General features: G+C 41.2%; 6 protein-coding genes across 7 annotated transcripts; 1 reads left to right on the forward strand and 5 right to left on the reverse strand.

The window, feature by feature from the left end:
- Positions 1-536: 536 nt before the first annotated feature.
- Positions 537-4,231, reverse strand: LOC115757839 (presequence protease, mitochondrial). The gene is made up of 3 exons (XM_030698275.1): positions 4,179-4,231; positions 3,287-3,874; positions 537-3,229 (listed from the first exon to the last, which is right to left on the reverse strand). The coding sequence occupies exons 2-3, from the start codon at positions 3,856-3,858 to the stop codon at positions 703-705; spliced, it is 3,099 nt and encodes a 1,032-aa protein (XP_030554135.1). The 5' UTR covers positions 3,859-3,874; positions 4,179-4,231; the 3' UTR covers positions 537-702.
- Positions 4,232-4,716: 485 nt separating this feature from the next.
- Positions 4,717-8,208, reverse strand: LOC115760377 (presequence protease, mitochondrial-like). Of its 2 annotated transcripts, none has more exons than XM_030701674.1 (3): positions 8,128-8,208; positions 7,330-7,889; positions 4,717-7,276 (listed from the first exon to the last, which is right to left on the reverse strand). In XM_030701674.1, the coding sequence occupies exons 1-3, from the start codon at positions 8,146-8,148 to the stop codon at positions 4,735-4,737; spliced, it is 3,123 nt and encodes a 1,040-aa protein (XP_030557534.1). In that variant the 5' UTR covers positions 8,149-8,208; the 3' UTR covers positions 4,717-4,734. The 2 variants fall into 2 exon arrangements, with proteins under 2 accessions (XP_030557534.1, XP_030557539.1); XM_030701679.1 differs by lacking the exon at positions 8,128-8,208 and adding an exon at positions 7,956-8,020.
- A 706-nt stretch (positions 8,209-8,914) lies between these two features.
- LOC115763019 lies at positions 8,915-9,731 on the reverse strand. Its single transcript, XM_030705418.1, has 4 exons — positions 9,603-9,731; positions 9,299-9,549; positions 9,124-9,249; positions 8,915-9,062 (listed from the first exon to the last, which is right to left on the reverse strand). The coding sequence occupies exons 1-4, from the start codon at positions 9,729-9,731 to the stop codon at positions 8,915-8,917; spliced, it is 654 nt and encodes a 217-aa protein (XP_030561278.1).
- LOC115765267 (zinc finger protein ubi-d4) lies at positions 8,999-13,358 on the reverse strand. Its single transcript, XM_030708759.1, has 3 exons — positions 12,725-13,358; positions 11,726-11,992; positions 8,999-11,649 (listed from the first exon to the last, which is right to left on the reverse strand). The coding sequence occupies exons 1-3, from the start codon at positions 13,143-13,145 to the stop codon at positions 10,865-10,867; spliced, it is 1,473 nt and encodes a 490-aa protein (XP_030564619.1). The 5' UTR covers positions 13,146-13,358; the 3' UTR covers positions 8,999-10,864.
- Positions 13,359-13,452: 94 nt separating this feature from the next.
- Positions 13,453-14,559, forward strand: LOC115765277. Its single transcript, XM_030708770.1, has one exon. It carries the CDS (start codon positions 13,563-13,565, stop codon positions 14,349-14,351), a length of 789 nt encoding a protein of 262 aa, XP_030564630.1. The 5' UTR covers positions 13,453-13,562; the 3' UTR covers positions 14,352-14,559.
- A 331-nt stretch (positions 14,560-14,890) lies between these two features.
- Positions 14,891-15,942, reverse strand: LOC115765286 (josephin-like protein). Its single transcript, XM_030708780.1, has 2 exons — positions 15,459-15,942; positions 14,891-15,397 (listed from the first exon to the last, which is right to left on the reverse strand). The coding sequence occupies exons 1-2, from the start codon at positions 15,707-15,709 to the stop codon at positions 15,076-15,078; spliced, it is 573 nt and encodes a 190-aa protein (XP_030564640.1). The 5' UTR covers positions 15,710-15,942; the 3' UTR covers positions 14,891-15,075.
- Between the last annotated feature and the right edge of the window lie 59 nt (positions 15,943-16,001).

Genomic DNA, 16,001 nt, shown 5'->3' on the forward strand with positions numbered 1-16,001 from the left:
CTCCTTGGGACACCCGTCTAAATGCTCATGTACGAATGGAAATTTGTTTAGGTGTTCATTTGATATTCCTAGGAAGTAATCCTTGAAATCACTAGGCATATCGTTAAGAGACTTGAGGAAACACGTATTGGCTTCACGGTATATCCAGGAGTACTTCTGCAAAAAACTCACAGCACTTCTAAAATATGTGTCGTCATTAGCAAAGATACTCGGCAGAGACATGGCTGAGGAAGAAGAAAAAACCAATGCGACTGAAATGCAAGAGTTTAAAATGATAACTTCCAAATTGGTTATTCTAACTTTGTATATCAAAAGTTAATTTTAATATAATTTTAAGTATCCTATATTAATAATTTAATTCATTCAACACAATTTCGAATGCCCGCATTTGCCATTTAGTGGGCATAGCTGACCGGTCTCTGAGCGTCTAATACTACTTTAATTAGTACTAATTACTAGATATATTTAAAATATTTGTATTAATTTAATCTATTCCAATAATCTATTTAGACACCTATTCATGAAGAAAACAGACAGCAAATGGTTTTGTTTGTTATAAGACAATTTCCTTTAATTATCGATAACAAGTAATCAACGTCTTTCGGTAGAAAAACAAAAACTTATATATGAAAACGTATATAAAATAGAAACAGAACAAATGTGGCTATAGGTATATACAGACAGAATTTTAGTAGAATACACTTAGGTTATGATTTGCCACTTTAAATTGGTCTCCTGCTCTAATTTGTCGTTTGCCGGCCCTAAAATACATTTTCCAAAATGTTTTGGTTCCTTTTTAAAGTACTTTTCGATAACATTTCGCAGTTCGTCGACGGTCACAGAGAGCACGCGCGAACGATATTTAATAAACATCTCTTGCGAGACCCCATAAAGGAAGTAATCTATGCCAATGTTTCCAGGCGCGATTGGCGAGTCCAGCTGCTGCAATACGCCCAATTTAGCTTCAAATAGTGTTTGTTGATCCAGCTTATTGCTTTCCGCTTTAAGCCACTCGTAGGTTTTATCGAATGCATCCAGGGTCTTTGTGGAATGAGGATCACGATAACTAAAAAAACAAAATATGCCATCGGATCCAATTTTGGCACCTGCGCCGTATGCTCCGTTCTGTTCACGCACTACAGGCAACAGATACTTGGCCGATACGAGTTTCGCCAATACGCGTAGCACGGGGTGATCTTCATGCAAATACGGTACCGCAAAGAAAGCTTTTGCGCAGTAGTTCACAGGAATATTCATAACAAAATGTTGGAAGCTGGGTTCCAACAAATGCAATTCGCTCTTGGCACTCATGTTTTCCAGCGTAGGCAAATTTTTAAGGAAGGTTTCGCAGTGTTCCAAGGCTGTTGGTTGAAACGACTCTGAGCTATTAATGGCAACGCGCATGTTGCTTTTGCTGAAGACTTTAGAGCCAATATTCCTCAGTTTGTCGCGAATTTGCTCCGTGCTATTCTGTTGCACATACTTTTTCATGAAATCTATGTGATCCACACCCGATAATAGGGATTTCAGCTTTGCAGCATCGCTGACCAATGCAGCGGAGCTTAACATGGCGTACAAGTGCCCCGAACTTGCGATTCCTACTGATATATTTGAAATGTAGTTTTCAATAAGCATCTTCAGGCGATCTGTATCATCTAGCCTAAAATTAAGAAGCAATTCTTCACACAGTGCAAACATATCAGCAACGTTCTTGTCAAGTGCATGTGTGTTCATCATCAAGCCCAATCGATACGATTTGGCATCCTTCACATTTTCGACAAAATTCAGTTTAATGTCAATACCGGCAGTTTTTGAAAGAACCAGTTTGTCGAATTCACGGAAGTTATGATTGGCGGTGCCCATATCGTTAATTACGTTACAGAACAAAGGTACGAGCACAACCTCGTCTCGACTTAGTCCTGTAATATTGAACAAGCACTTAAGGTAGGTTATTTCATTGGTGGGCACCTTACACAGCTGCGTGGGAACGTCTTGAATAGTTTGCACTTCAATTGTTGGTATCTTTGGTGGTTGCTTTACATCGTTCAGCGATAGACACGGCAAGACATCCGTATTTTCTGTACCTTTTTGAGAAGCTTCCAGTTTAAGGCCATTCTCATATATCTCTTTGTACTTTGCGGAATCGAGTGCATTTACTTTCTGTTTTAGCATCTCAGCTTCAGCCTTCTTGAAGTTCTCTTCATAGCATTCGTCCGGAGACATTGTCAGAGTCAGCTTATGTGTGTTGTTTGTAAAGTATTTTTCCATTTTCTGTTGGAAATAGTTTTTATTCTCTTTAAGGTTGCACCGTAAACGGGCAATCATTTCCGAGACCCGAAGACTGCTGACAATATCACCATCATGATTCCACAAAGACGTCGAATTAAATAGCAATGCATTACCGAAGTGAGGGCTCTGATGCTTAAGGGATAATTCTAAATTGTGCAGAACACTTTCAACATGCTGAGTTTCAAAACCACCTTCGATAGTTTTATGCACAGTCTGATCAAAAAGTTCGTTAAACTTTTTGAAATCCTCAACCTTTAGGTCCTGTAAGCCCACGACGAAATATGTATCCTTGCAATCTGAGGAGTAGCCTGTACTCTGATTGTAGCCTCCTGAGAAATTTGGCTCTATTAAGCTCTTGTAGAAAGCCGAGTTGGGGCCACGAATCAATACTTCGGATAGTACGTTTAGTTCAAAACTCTCCTGGATGTCGGTTGTGTCACACATCAGCAGGGCTATAGCTATCTGATTCTGTCTGTCGAAAGTAGCACCCATACTGTCCAGTCTACTGGGAATGTGCACATTGCGTGGCTGTTGCCATGGTTTCTGTTTTGGTATGCGGCTATAGGAATTATCTATGCATTTATGTTGACTTAGGTATTCCTTATCGACAAATGCAAGCGTCTTCATTAGGTCAAAAGAGCCATAGCAGAACATGCGTGCATTGCTTGGATGATAGTATTTTCGATGGAATTCGACCAAATCCTTATGCGTCAATTTGGGGATCTCCAGTGGGTTGCCGCCCGATACATAGCCGTAGGTGTGATCGGGAAGCATGTTGTTGAGCAAATTTTGGGTAAACACTTGAGAGTTTTCTGAAAAGGCTCCTTTCATTTCGTTATAAACAACTCCTTTTATTATAAGCTCAGAGTCGCGATTGCATAATTCCTTGTGTTCAAGGCGCCAACCTTCTTGTAGAAAATCCAAATACGCCAAATTTGGCCTGTAATATAATGGTGTTATACATTGGCATTGACAGTTCCCTTTTCGTATCACTTACCTAAAAACGGCGTCCAAATATATCTTCTGGAGGTTTCTGAAATCCACCTCGTTCATGGTTGAAAATGGATAAAGGGTGTAATCCGGACCGGTCATGGCATTCATAAAAGTGGCAACTGATCGATTTAGCATTTTAAAGAATGGATCACGAACTGGAAAGTTTTTTGAACCGCATAAAGCAAGATGCTCCAGAATATGCGGAAGGCCCGTGGAGTCAAAAGGGGTAGTCCGAAAATTAATTGAAAATACATTATTGGCATCTTTACGATCGATATACCAAAACTCCGTCCCTGTGCCCACATGCCGCAGGGTGCACGACATTAGCTCAAAGTCGGGAATATACTCGATGCGCTCGCACTGGAACCCATGGTATATTTTGCCCTCACTATATTTGTATTTAGGGTCTGCCATGACATGCGGCATATCTCCTTGCAAAGCTAGTTTGGGCTCCGTCTTGGCACGCCTCTTGACCTCCTCGACAGTGAACGAATTGATATTTCGTCTGGCCAATTGCCCATGCAGCATTCTGAGCGAGCGCGGCGCCGCCTTCAACCATTGCAAGCGAGTGAGCATTTTTGTGAGTGCGAGTCTATAAATGGTAAGGACACAGTACAGGTTGCAGATGATTTCCAGATCAAAGCATCGGGCGACATGAATTAAAAGAAAGCAACATAAAACACGACACGAGTTTTAGTTACATCAGCCGGCACTCATTGGGTTTGTATGTATGCAAAGAACTACGTATGTGCGTAAGTGTTGATTTACTTTGTGTGTACGACAAATTTACTGTTTTTAGATTATAAACTGATTGAAATTCCGAATACTTATTATTTGCATTAATATACTCAATAGAGTTTTCACTTAGGGTTTTATAATTATACCATAAAACTCACCAGTTCCGAAAATCCAATCTTTTAAAATGCAGTCGCCTGCACACTACATATGTTTTTATCGGAAGCCAACATTGTTGATTTGTATCGATATATCGATAGTTACATTTTAGTTCAACTATAAACTCGTCTGTACTAAAATATCGATTCAGCTCGTTTGATGGACTATCGCATTCGTAACGTTTGATACAAATTTAAATGATTAGAATTTAAAATTATCGCTGTAAAATAAATGTACAGTATAAGCAGTTAGCTTTATAATTTATGTATTAAAAGTTGATTTGGCCTCAAAAATGCCAGCAAAAGTAGTATACGCCCAGCTGATTTCTTTATTATTTATTAATTAGCGCTAGTTTGAATACCAACCTTTTGATTGACTATATCATAGAGAACGTAAACTTATTATAGTAGCAAGGGTAAGTTGTCTGATGTAAATATGAGATTAGAGGATAAAAAGATCGTGTGGTCTGTAAAAGAAATCTTGTCTAGGTCGTTAGGCTTTTAGTTAGAAATGTAAAGCATTTTATGCTAAGACGCATTATTTATTTAATTTATAACATCAAAACAGTTTAGTTACTTTTAATTTATATTTACATAGACTTTGATTCTCCTCCAATTTTTCCCTTTTAGGTCCCAAAATGAATTTTCCAATATGATTTGCTTCCTCTTTAAAATACTTCTCAATTACAGTGCGCAGATCTTCGACTGTCACAGACAGAACGCGGGAGCGATATTTGCAATATTCCTCATACGACACCCCTAAAATAAAGTAATCCAAGCCAATTTCACCAGGAGCCGTTGGCCAGTCCACCAACTGCAGCACGCCCAGCTTTGCCTCGAATAACATTTGATGATTCAGCTTCTCATTTGTGGCCAATAACCACTCGTAGGTCTTGTCGAATACATCCAGGGTTTTCGTAGAGTGTGGATCACGATAGCTGTAGAAATTGAAGAGACCGTCATAGCCGATCCTTGCGCCCGTGCCATAAGCTCCGTTCTGCTCCCGCACCACAGGCATCAGATACCTGGCCGATACGAGTTTCGCCAGGACGCGTAACACGGGGTGATCCTCATGCAAATATGGCACTGCGAAGAAAGATTTCGCGCAGTAGTTCACAGGAATATTCATAACGTAATGCCTACAACTCGGCTTCAACAACTCCAACTCCCTCTTGACACTCAGGTTTGCCAGAGTAGGCAAGTTTTTGAGGAAGGTTTCGTAGTGTTCCAAGGCTGTTGGTTGAAACGCCTCTGAGCTATTAATGGCAACGCGCATGTTGCTTTTGCTGAAGACTTTAGAGCCAATATTCCTCAGTCTGTCGCGAATTTGCTCCGTGCTATTCTGTTGCACATACTTCTTCATGAAATCTATGTGATCCACACCCGATAATAGGGATTTGAGCTTTGCAGCATCGCTGACCAATGCAGCGGAGCCTAACATGGCGTACAAGTGCCCAGAGAATGCGATTCCGAGTGATAATTTGGACACGTAGCTTTCTATAAGCATCTTCAGGCGATCTGTATCTTCTAGTCTAAAGTTCAGCAGCAACTCCTCGCACAGCGCAAACATATTGGGAACGTTCTTGTCCAGAGCATACGTCGTCATCAACAAACTCGTACGATAAGACTTGCCATCCTTCACATTTTCGACAACCTTAACTTTGAAGTCGAATCCGGGACTTTTCGAAAGAACCAGTTTGTCGAATTCGCGGAAGTTGTGCTTGATGGTGCCAACATTTTTGATTACGTTGCAGAACAATGGCACGAGCATAGCCTCTTCTGGACTCAATCCCGTAATATTGAAGAGGCAATTAAGGTAGGTTATTTCGTTGGTGGCCACTTTGCACAGCTGCGTGGGGACACCTTGAATGAGTTGCTCCGTTACTTGTGGAAACTTGAGCGGCTCCTGCACGTCCTTAAGCGACAGGCACGGCAGGACATCCGTATTTTCTTTAGCTTTTTGGGATGCCTCCAGCTTGATGCCATTCTGAAACACCGCCTCCAAATCATCCGCGTTGAGGTCCTTTACTTTTTTGACGATTAACTGCCTTTCAGCTCTTTTTAAATTCTCATCATATAATTCATCAGGAGTCATTGTCACCGTGAGCTTGTGCGGATTGTTCAGGAAATACTTTTCGACTTTCTCTTGAAAATAGTTCTTGTTCTCCTTCAAGCTGTTTCGCAATTTGCCAATCATTTCCGAAACTCGCAGATTGGCCACAACATCACCCCCATGATTCCAGAGCGTCATCGAGTTATACAGCAGGACGCTGCCAACGTCGGCGCTCTGATGCTTCACTGAGAGTTCAAGTTTGTGCAGAACGCTTTCTATGTGCTGAGGCTCAAAGCCCTCTTGGATTGTCTGCTGAACAGTTTGGTGGAATAGTTCATTGAATTTGGCAAAGTCTTCGGCCCTTAAGTCTTGCAGGCCCACAGCAAAGTACGTATCTCTGCTTGTAAAGTAATAGCCCGTGTTCTTATTGAATCCGCCAGAAAAGTTTGGCTCTATCAGACCCTTGAAGAAAGCCGCGTTCGGACCACGAATCAACAGCTCGGTCAGTACATTCAGCTCGAAGCACTCCTGTACATCGATCCTGTCGCACATCAGGAGCGCGACGCCAATTTGGTTTTGCCTGTCCATCGAGGCGCCCATGTTGTTCATGCGACAGGGAATGTGAACATGGCGCGGCTGTGACCAGCGCGGATGAAGTGGAATGCGGCTGTAGTAAGTGTCCCTGAAATCATTGTGCATAAGGTATTCCCTATTGACAAATGAAAGTGTCTGCATTAGGTCGAAGGAGCCGTAGCAGAATATGCGCGCATTGCTTGGATGATAGTATTTGCGGTGGAACTCGATCAGCGCTGCGTGCGTTAAATTGGGAATCTCGGGAGGATCGCCGCCGGCTACGTTCCTGTATGCGAGCTTTGGCAATAAGTTGCCCATAAGGCTTTTTCGGAATACTCGCGAGTTCTCAGAAAAGGTTCCCTTCATTTCGTTATAAACGATACCCTTAATCATGAGCTCAGACTTTCGATTATGCAAGTCCTTATGCTCTAGTCGCCAGCCCTCCTGTAGGAAGTCCAAATAGAGTAGATTTGGCCTGCAATAAAGAAGCTTTGAAACTCTACTCCAGTTGTTGAGATTAGCTCTTACCTGAAAACAGAATCTAAATAGATACGCTGTATATTCCGGAAGTCGACCTCATTCCTGGAAGAGAATATATAAACAGTCAAGTCAGCTCCAGTCAGAGCATTCATATTTGTGGCAACTGATCGATTTAGCATTTTGAAGAAGGGGTCGCGAACTGGAAATGTCTTTGATCCGCATAAGGCGAGATGCTCCAGTACATGAAACACACCCGTCGAGTCGACGGGCGGAGTGCGAAAGTTAATTGAGAATACATTATTTGTGTCATTGCGATCGATATACCAAAACTCCGTGCCCGTGCCAATGTGTCGCAGGCTGCAGGACACAAATCCAAAGTCCGAGTTATGCTCGATGCGCTCGCACTGGAACCCGTAATAGACCATGCCCTCTTTATATTTGTAGCCAGGATCTGCTATCACCTGTGGCATTTTGGCCTTGGGCTCAACCTTGTGAAGTTCATGCTCCACTGTAAGGGACTTGATATTCCGCCTGCCAGATGACTTGTCCAGCGCTCTTCTCAATGCATTTGGGCATCTGACACGTCTAAGCATTGCGGCAATCGAAAGCTGCAAATAAGATGTGGAATAAATAAGGCATGGTGGCTAAAAATGCAGCCTGCAATATATACGCACACAAAATGGAATTCAAAAATACGTAAAATTTTGATTCATAAGTCCAAAAGTTTAAAATAAATAAAAATTTATTTAAGTCTTTTTAAAAACTTGAATAATTTTGTTTACCCTTAGAGAGGGTAACATAATTTTGGCACAAAATATGTAACGCCTAGAAAGAGGCTTTACTTACCACATAATGTATATATTTCATTGATTTGAGTCCGGATCCTAATTGATCCACATCCGAATTGATTTAGTCATTCAGTTTTTGATACAATACTCGAAATCAGCCATATCGAAAAACTAAAATTTTAATATATTTCCAACACATAAACAATATACTAATAAAATTGACATTGGACTACTATAACATATAGCTTCATGGGAATTATTGATCGGAAATAAAAAATACAGAGCATTTATGATTCGACTCTCCGAAGTTAGCCAATCGTTAGATTTTCTGTTTACTGTCAAAACCAAAAACTCTTTTTTTGGAATGATGACTCGGATAAGACTGTTGGTGTTAGATGTTTTTGAACTATAATAATCATTATCTGATCTGATCATTATCTGAATCATCTAGATTAAGTAAAATCATGTGTACGTAATCAATTGAGGCAATATATTTGGGTATTTGTGCATATGTAAGAGCATATATTTATATAAAATTATAATTGAATGTGGAGTCGACTGAGCACGAGAGTCTGAGCCTCATAAGAAATATCTTAATTCCAAATTATTCTCGAGCAATGAAAAATACCTGCTTTGAATTAAATTAAAAATTGCATTTGACAAACGACCGCTAAGGCAGAAGTAAAAATAAATAGTTTCTATTAAAGAGTTTTAGCTGGAATTTATATATTTATGAATATTATAGAGCGAGATAGAGTTCTAAATCCTCTCACACATATAAAGGCTGAAGTAGCCAATAAATTTAAAAAAAATCATACAATATCTTAATAATTAGCTGTTACTGCTTAGCTTATTTGCATTACTCTCGAAATCCAATCGAGTAGCCTTATGCTGCAGTCATAAATGTCACAACTGTTTGATTTCGAGCCCATCTTTTCGGCCAGTACGTAGTCGTAGGCCTCCGCCGCGTCCCCATTTAGCGTCGTGGAGGGGCTGTCAATGTATTAAATAAAAAAAATTTAATTAAATCAATTAAAATGGGAGCCCCACTTACCCAAGCACCAGATGCAGTAGCTCTTGGACAACACTAAACTGTTTGGAAAACCGTATTGCATTCGCCTCGCATATAGCCTGTAGCATGCATTCATGGCCGTTGTATCCGTAGCTGCGATTCCCATATCAATGGATGCTTGTCATCAAATAAATTAGGAATCAACTAACTAGCTCACCCGTTCAACATGTGCTCAATGTACGCGTAAATTTGCCAGCGCAACTGGGTGGGATTCCTTTGAATTTGACGTATCTCAGCCTCGGCGATCCCGGCGTTTAAGGACACTTTAGTATGTTTGTACTCCGGAAGAAATGGGTTTTGTCGGTACACGGACGCATTGTATGGCAGGAAAAACTCCGCTTTTAGAACGTGACCGACGGTCAGTGATTCATAGGACAGATCAGCCGGAATGCCAATGCCGGCAATAAACTAAAAGGAAATGGCTCCATTAAACGTCAGACTACTAAATGAACTTCATTTACCTGATGTCTTGTCGGAGCTTGACGTGGAAAAATGAGGAAGCGTTTCGACCGGATTCGCTGTTCTCCTAACCGTACAGGCAATACCAGGCACAGACCCAACAGAGAAAAGTACCACAAAGCGCGGCTCATCTCGGCAGACTAAGTGCAATCGACGGAAGTCTTGTGGCTGCAACCACTTTGGTTTGCTTGCCCCGAGTAATTAACAGTCCACTGTTAGAATCTGCCAACCTATTTGGGTACATTCAACTGAGCCAATTGGCACTTTGAGCGGCTTTTCACAAATTTGCAGAACTTTATGCTCAAAGTTATAAAAAGCAGTCTAGACTGGATCACAAACGCTAAACCAGCACAAGGCCGGGATAATCCTTTCTAAAAACATTCGGGGCTCACATCTCAGGGTTATGGGATTACCCAAGCAGCAGCTAAATAGACATCATGCAATGCTCACAATCAAAGGTCCTTGGAATTACAACGATTTCAACGTTTCCATTACCTTTTTTTATATACCAGATCAAAAAATTGGGCACAAGTAGCGAAATTAGTCGATCTCAGAGAATATTAGAACTAGCTGCAATTTGACTAATTTGATTTGATTTTGATAGCAAATGATGTCCAATAGGAATTTGGTTTCTGGTTTTTGAAAAGGAGTTTCAAAATTTTCGTCATATCAATTGCACAATTTTATTTGGCCTTTCCTGTTCAATATTGTGGATACAGGTTAAAGTGTTTTTTGTCTGGCATATTTAAAAAACTATTGCGTCGAAAGGTTTTATGGTTTATGTAATTTTTATATATTCATGACTTAATAAGTACGCAGCATTTAATTAACTTATATTAAATTATGAAGATAAACTAATTAATATCGGTTGCATTGAGAAACACCCAGTGAAATATGCAAAAGGCATGCAGTATTTATTGGTATTAGGGTAATTATAATTTCGTAGATTATTTCGTAAAATTTACATAAAAAAGTGTAAATAAATGATACGATAAGGATTCAAATGCTTAACGACCTTGTTTGATGAAAATGTTACATTCATTTTGCGTGGAAGGCTGGGAATACTTAGAATACTTGGGGCGGTCCATATAAGCGTAGTTACGAATACGAAATTAAATTAAATAGTTACATAAGATTAAAAACTTACTAAAGCGTACTTAAAATGAAAATTAAATTAGAGATACGTAATTTCATAAGCTGCATGTAAGTGGAAACACAAATTAAATTTACATCTGTACCGACGCCTTAAATTAGAAATTAAATTTTACTTGTGCTTGTGAAACTCCTCCATACAGAGTTTACAGCTCCAGGAGCCCTCGGGCGGTGTTACCAATGGCGGCGACAAACAATACATATGGTAACCGCGATCACAGTCGTCGCAGAAAAGCAGCTGGTCGTCGTTGTCTGAGGTGCCACAAATAGAACAATATTTACATTCGATGCACTGCCAGCGGTAGCGCTTAACCGATATTATCATGTTGGGCGTAAACTGTAGACACGATGGATGGCCAGAGCGGCCGCAGTCGGAGCAAGACACTAACTCTTCGGGCATGTTGGTTTTCTTGTTTTCACGCTGATCGCCCAAACAGAAGTCGCAGTACGGGGAAGGCTGCGCAATTTCGCGCTCCGCCCTTAACTTATTCTTTTTGGGACTTGCCAATGGATTAGCTGGCGGCGCAGTTACAGTTGTGAATACAGTTGGATTAGCAGTTGGTGTTGTCGACATGCCCATGCTAGCCATTGTGGCCAAAGGGATTGAATCATTTGAAGCACCTGCATCATTCAGTGAAGACTTATCGTATGATGTAGCAAGCGTTGCCGTCATGACCAGAGCCGATTGTGAGGTTTCATCGATAATGGGAATTGGTGATGCTGAGTTAGAGTGCGTTGCGTAAAGGCCCGTAGCTGCTGCTGCGGCCGCAGTGCTTGCGGCGTGTGCAACAGCCGCGGCTGCTGCTGCAGCTGCAGCAGAAGTATTGGCATTATTGCCAGCGGCACGCCTTCTTCGATCCGGAGTATCGCCTTCAGGTGCATTTCGACGACGATTGCCTGCGATGCAATAGTGGTAAACAAGTGAGCGTTTAAATTTGCACTGGCAAATAATCAGACCACACATGTCTCTTACCGCCACCCTTACGTCCCCGTTTCGGAGTACCATCCACAGTTGCATTTGAACGACGGGGTCGTGAGCCGCGCTTGCGTTTTCCTCTACTACTGTACGACTCATCGAAGTCATTGTCGGAGTCAAAGTCGTCCTCGTAGTCATCGGCATGATGATAATGCGACGAGTCCATGTCCTCATGGAACCAATCCTTCTCGGCATTAGCATGAGAATCCTTGCTGTCGTTGTCCCCCGAAGCGCCCATTGAATTGCCATCTGTGGCCACGATAGCTAAAAACACAAACACACACAAATCAACGTAGTTTTAACAAATGCACAAAGACACATGGAATTGCTTGCCAATACACATACATACATACAAATATATAAAATATAAATCAGCCCCCAATACGCTATGTACATAAATATGTTAGTGGCATTTTCTATGGGGTGGCTACGCGCTGTGCAAACTCAAGCACCAACACATACACACATACACACAAACAGACACGCACGCACACAAATATAGAATATGCAGCTTCATAAAGCCACACATGTTTAGCTGAGCTTACATACTTATATATATTGTTGTTTTTATTGAACAGTGGGCCGGGCCAGGATGAATTTTAGAAAATTGATACCAGACAAAATTTAATCATCAATCATATCAATAGATATTCATATTTTTAATATGAAGTGTTTATAGTTTTGATAATATTAATGTTTGCTTTATATTATAAACCTTTTTTAAATGCTTGAAATATTTAGCCCTTTGTTAACCATAAGAACCCCGAATCGCATGCACTTCCAAATCTGTGTTGATTACTTGTCGGATCTAATACCACGATGCAGAGGTGGTTGGACTGATGACACTGAGCCTGGGGCTGAACAAAGCATAAGCAATTGTAAGAGATTTATTGATTTTACTACGAGTTTTGTTAGTAGTAAGTATGTATGTGCATATGCTTGCCTTTCATTTAATGCATTTATGTGTAAATATATGTTGCTACACTTGTATTTTACCTGCACTTTCGGCCTGATGATGATCACGTGCGCTGACGGTTCCAGGACCAGAGGTCGGTACGTGATGGTGCTGATGCTGGTGGGAGAGATGATGCTCCCGGTATTGGTAGGCGCGGTAGCTGTGATGTGGATTAAGTAAATATTGTCGTTTCGGTTTACGCCAGCGGGCAGAAGGATACGTGTATATTTGGCCATGTCGGAAGCCGGGCATTCGCTGCTTTCGTTTCATAAAGAGCGCGCAGTGCGTCTGTGCGACGCCTGTCTGGGGGTCGAGGAATGGCATTCGCAGCCGGCGCTCGATGCAGAGGCGCGTGTTAAAGTTCTCGCTGTTCTCAAGAATTTCCTTATAGGCGGTGTCATTTAAAAAGTTCTGTATTTTTTCAAAGTTTCCAATGTTTACCACCGCGATTTCGGAAGCCATATTGTTAACGTCGGCGTCACTGTGAAAGCAACACGACGTACCCGCAATGAACCACAGCGTATTCAATAAATAAGACAAGCAAACACACACCGGATTAATGTATTTAAATAGTTTTCGGCAATCCAACCAGTATTATACACCAGAAGCACACATTTTTTCTTCGGCTGCTTTCGCAAACAAGTTTTTATGCCACAAAACAAGACTGTCAACTCCAGAGTTGTCACGTTCGTGTACAGTTTTTTTGTAAATTTCTGGCAACGCCGCATCTAAATAAATGATAATTAACGATTTGGTCACACTGGCGGGGCGTGTTTTTTGTTGTCTGACTCAATATTTGTGTATTAGTTTCTTCTCCCTAATTTATTCAATAGTTTTAATTTGTTTGTTTCAAATCTGAATTAAAATAAAGCTCAAGCCATGGGCGCGTCCAATCGCAGCACACAAGTTGCCCTTGGCATATCGGCAGTCTCCTTTCTGCTTTTTGTTATTGCGTTTGCTACGCCCTACTGGCTGGTCACTGATGGCCGTCTTCAGAATCCACGCTTCACGAACCTGGGTCTGTGGGAGGTGTGCTTTAACCAATTCCAGGACATTCATCGGTTTTACGACACCAGGTTCACCGGCTGCATGTGGGTCTTCGAGGAGGAGTACTACATAATACACGACTTCCTGCTGCCAGGCTTCTATATAGCCGTTCAGCTCTTTGCAACGCTGTGCTTTGTGATGTGCCTGCTGGCCCTGCCTCTGACGTTGTCCTTTCTGCGTACGTCCCGCGATGATGACCGCTATGTGGTGCTGCTGCTTACGATTGGTACCTGCCAAGTGCTCGGCTCCATTTTTGGCTTCATCGCAGTGGTTATATTCGGAGCCAAGGGTGACTCCCGCGACTGGATGCCCGGTTGGCAAAACAACGATATGGGCTGGTCCTTTGCCCTTGCCGTGGTCGGCGCTGTAATGCTGTTGCCTGCAGGCATTCTCTACATGGTAGAAGCACGCCGAGAACGCTACAAACGACTTAACGAAATCAGCAACCGCGAAGTAAGCGAGTACGGCGATGATTATTACCAAAGCCAGGCTGCAGCCGCGTCGTCGTCGGTGCCAGCACAACCCTCTTATTTCGCGCCTGAGCCTAGTCGCCCGCGCCGCCCACAGCCAGGACGACAGCCAACAGCTCCTCCCCAGGGTAGCATCCAAACGGACATATAAGCTGATCCGCGTGAAATGAGAGTGGGGTCATCTACGTACACATCCATAAATGAGGCCTTCGCCGTGCCTTCGAGCGAATATTATAAAATATCCGTCCAATTGTCGTCTTTAGATTAAGTCCGAATTAGCCTCGAATATAAAACAAACTTTTATCATTCCACATTTTATACAAACTTTTATATATACCTGCATGTATGCATGTATTTATTTAAATAAAATACTTTTACACACACTCAAATCATTATAAATAACAAAATATACACTCCCATACCACAAAATATGCAACCAATATATCTTTATATACTTGCACCGATAAACAGGGTTTTAACAAGTGTTGGACCAATGGATTCTTAGGATCAAATTAAGGCGCCCTTGCTTTAAACAAACAATTATCATTATACACATGCAAAGCTTCCCAAAATAATTAACATTCACCATATTACAATTTGATCTTGCGGTTTAAACATTAATTGAAATTACAAAAAGTTGTACGTCTAATTATATCAGTACTTAGATTAAAATTGCGATAGAAATCGACTTCAGGTCAGCTCTTTTAATACAAATTTTAACCGATGCTATTTACATTTAAATTGAGCCACAATTATCCAATTTTTTAACACATTCACACAGTGAATTTTCATCAAGTACGTACATTGATAATTTGAGTAATTGATGCGTAAAAAATAATATATTGACTAGAATTTAAATATTATCCTTGTCCTGGTCAAACGGCATTAAGAGAAGACTGTTTTATCCAACGCTGAGCATTTTTCTCCTCACTTTTCCGTTGAAGTACCAGAAAGAGCTCACGTTGCTGTCCCTCCTCGGAAAGTTGCTCCCGTAGGAATTGAAGCATGTCCGCCTCGTTTCCAAGAAGTTCCGGCTGTTGCAGCTTGGAGTCCAGGTTGTAGTAAAGGTCATCGATGCGACGCACGGCTATCCAATGCCGTCTACGCAAAGGCAGTGTTATAATTCCGAACTTATAATCAGATGGAATGTTCAGTATAAAGCCAACAATTGAATCCAAGTCAATAATCGATGGGTCTCTGCGTGGTATTAGAAATTAGAGATGTTGGCCAAGTCGTCAGACCCTGGAGTAGTACTCACTTTCTCTTATCAAACCAAATTGCTTCGCAGTTTCGCCTCTGCAACGCGGTCATAATGACATTGATATCGTAGTTTCCAAGTCCCAGCACGGAACGGTGTGGATTTATCCAAACATTTGGGCTCAGATTGCAGCAAATGTCGTCCAATTCTTCCTTAGTGTAGGATTGGTCACCTTGGAAGAGATTGTTGAGTGCGTGTAAGGCACATAGTTGCCTCGTTTGCTTTTCGTGGTAAACAGGTGATGTTGGCATAGATATTTTGGTTAATAGCAGTTTATGTTCAGTTAGTTAGTTTTTACTTTGTTGTTGACAATATGTTTAGTTGTGTACGTCTGTATATTGTACACACATACTTGCACGTGCTTAAAGTTTACACGATACGACGCATGTGAAGTCATATAATCAATCTAATTTTCTGGTTCAGTAAAGACAATCAATTGAAGTCCTTAATCATAAGAATTATTTTAAAACAATTTTACCTAAAATTATTATTAGCCTATTAATTTTACTTTCAATCGGAATTCTCTAAATGTGTTGTTAGTAT

Source organism: Drosophila novamexicana, unplaced genomic scaffold (assembly GCF_003285875.2).
Source record: "Drosophila novamexicana strain 15010-1031.04,08,12 unplaced genomic scaffold, DnovRS2.1 tig00000008-arrow-pilon, whole genome shotgun sequence".
NCBI lineage: Eukaryota > Metazoa > Arthropoda > Insecta > Diptera > Drosophilidae > Drosophila > Drosophila novamexicana.

Excerpts from the sequence above, each read along its gene's own strand:
- LOC115760377 (XM_030701674.1), bottom strand. The coding sequence starts at position 8,148 with ATGAAATATATACATTATGTG. Across the intron at positions 7,890-8,127 it reads TGAAATATATACATTATGTG|CTTTCGATTGCCGCAATGCT; the intron begins GTAAGTAAAGCC and ends TCTTATTTGCAG. Across the intron at positions 7,277-7,329 it reads TATTTAGATTCTGTTTTCAG|GCCAAATCTACTCTATTTGG; the intron begins GTAAGAGCTAAT and ends TCTTTATTGCAG.
- LOC115765277 (XM_030708770.1), top strand. The coding sequence starts at position 13,563 with ATGGGCGCGTCCAATCGCAGCACACAAGTTGCCCTTGGCATATCGGCA.
- LOC115765286 (XM_030708780.1), bottom strand. The coding sequence starts at position 15,709 with ATGCCAACATCACCTGTTTACCACGAAAAGCAAACGAGGCAACTATGT. Across the intron at positions 15,398-15,458 it reads ATTTGGTTTGATAAGAGAAA|AGACCCATCGATTATTGACT; the intron begins GTGAGTACTACT and ends AATACCACGCAG.
- LOC115757839 (XM_030698275.1), bottom strand. The coding sequence starts at position 3,858 with ATGCTCACTCGCTTGCAATGGTTGAAGGCGGCGCCGCGCTCGCTCAGA. Across the intron at positions 3,230-3,286 it reads TATTTGGACGCCGTTTTTAG|GCCAAATTTGGCGTATTTGG; the intron begins GTAAGTGATACG and ends ATTATATTACAG.
- LOC115763019 (XM_030705418.1), bottom strand. The coding sequence starts at position 9,731 with ATGAGCCGCGCTTTGTGGTACTTTTCTCTGTTGGGTCTGTGCCTGGTA. Across the intron at positions 9,550-9,602 it reads AAGCTCCGACAAGACATCAG|TTTATTGCCGGCATTGGCAT; the intron begins GTAAATGAAGTT and ends ATTTCCTTTTAG. Across the intron at positions 9,250-9,298 it reads ATTGAGCACATGTTGAACGG|ATATGGGAATCGCAGCTACG; the intron begins GTGAGCTAGTTA and ends AAGCATCCATTG.
- LOC115765267 (XM_030708759.1), bottom strand. The coding sequence starts at position 13,145 with ATGGCTTCCGAAATCGCGGTGGTAAACATTGGAAACTTTGAAAAAATA. Across the intron at positions 11,993-12,724 it reads TCATCAGGCCGAAAGTGCAG|CTATCGTGGCCACAGATGGC; the intron begins GTAAAATACAAG and ends TTGTGTTTTTAG. Across the intron at positions 11,650-11,725 it reads ACGGGGACGTAAGGGTGGCG|GCAATCGTCGTCGAAATGCA; the intron begins GTAAGAGACATG and ends ATTGCATCGCAG.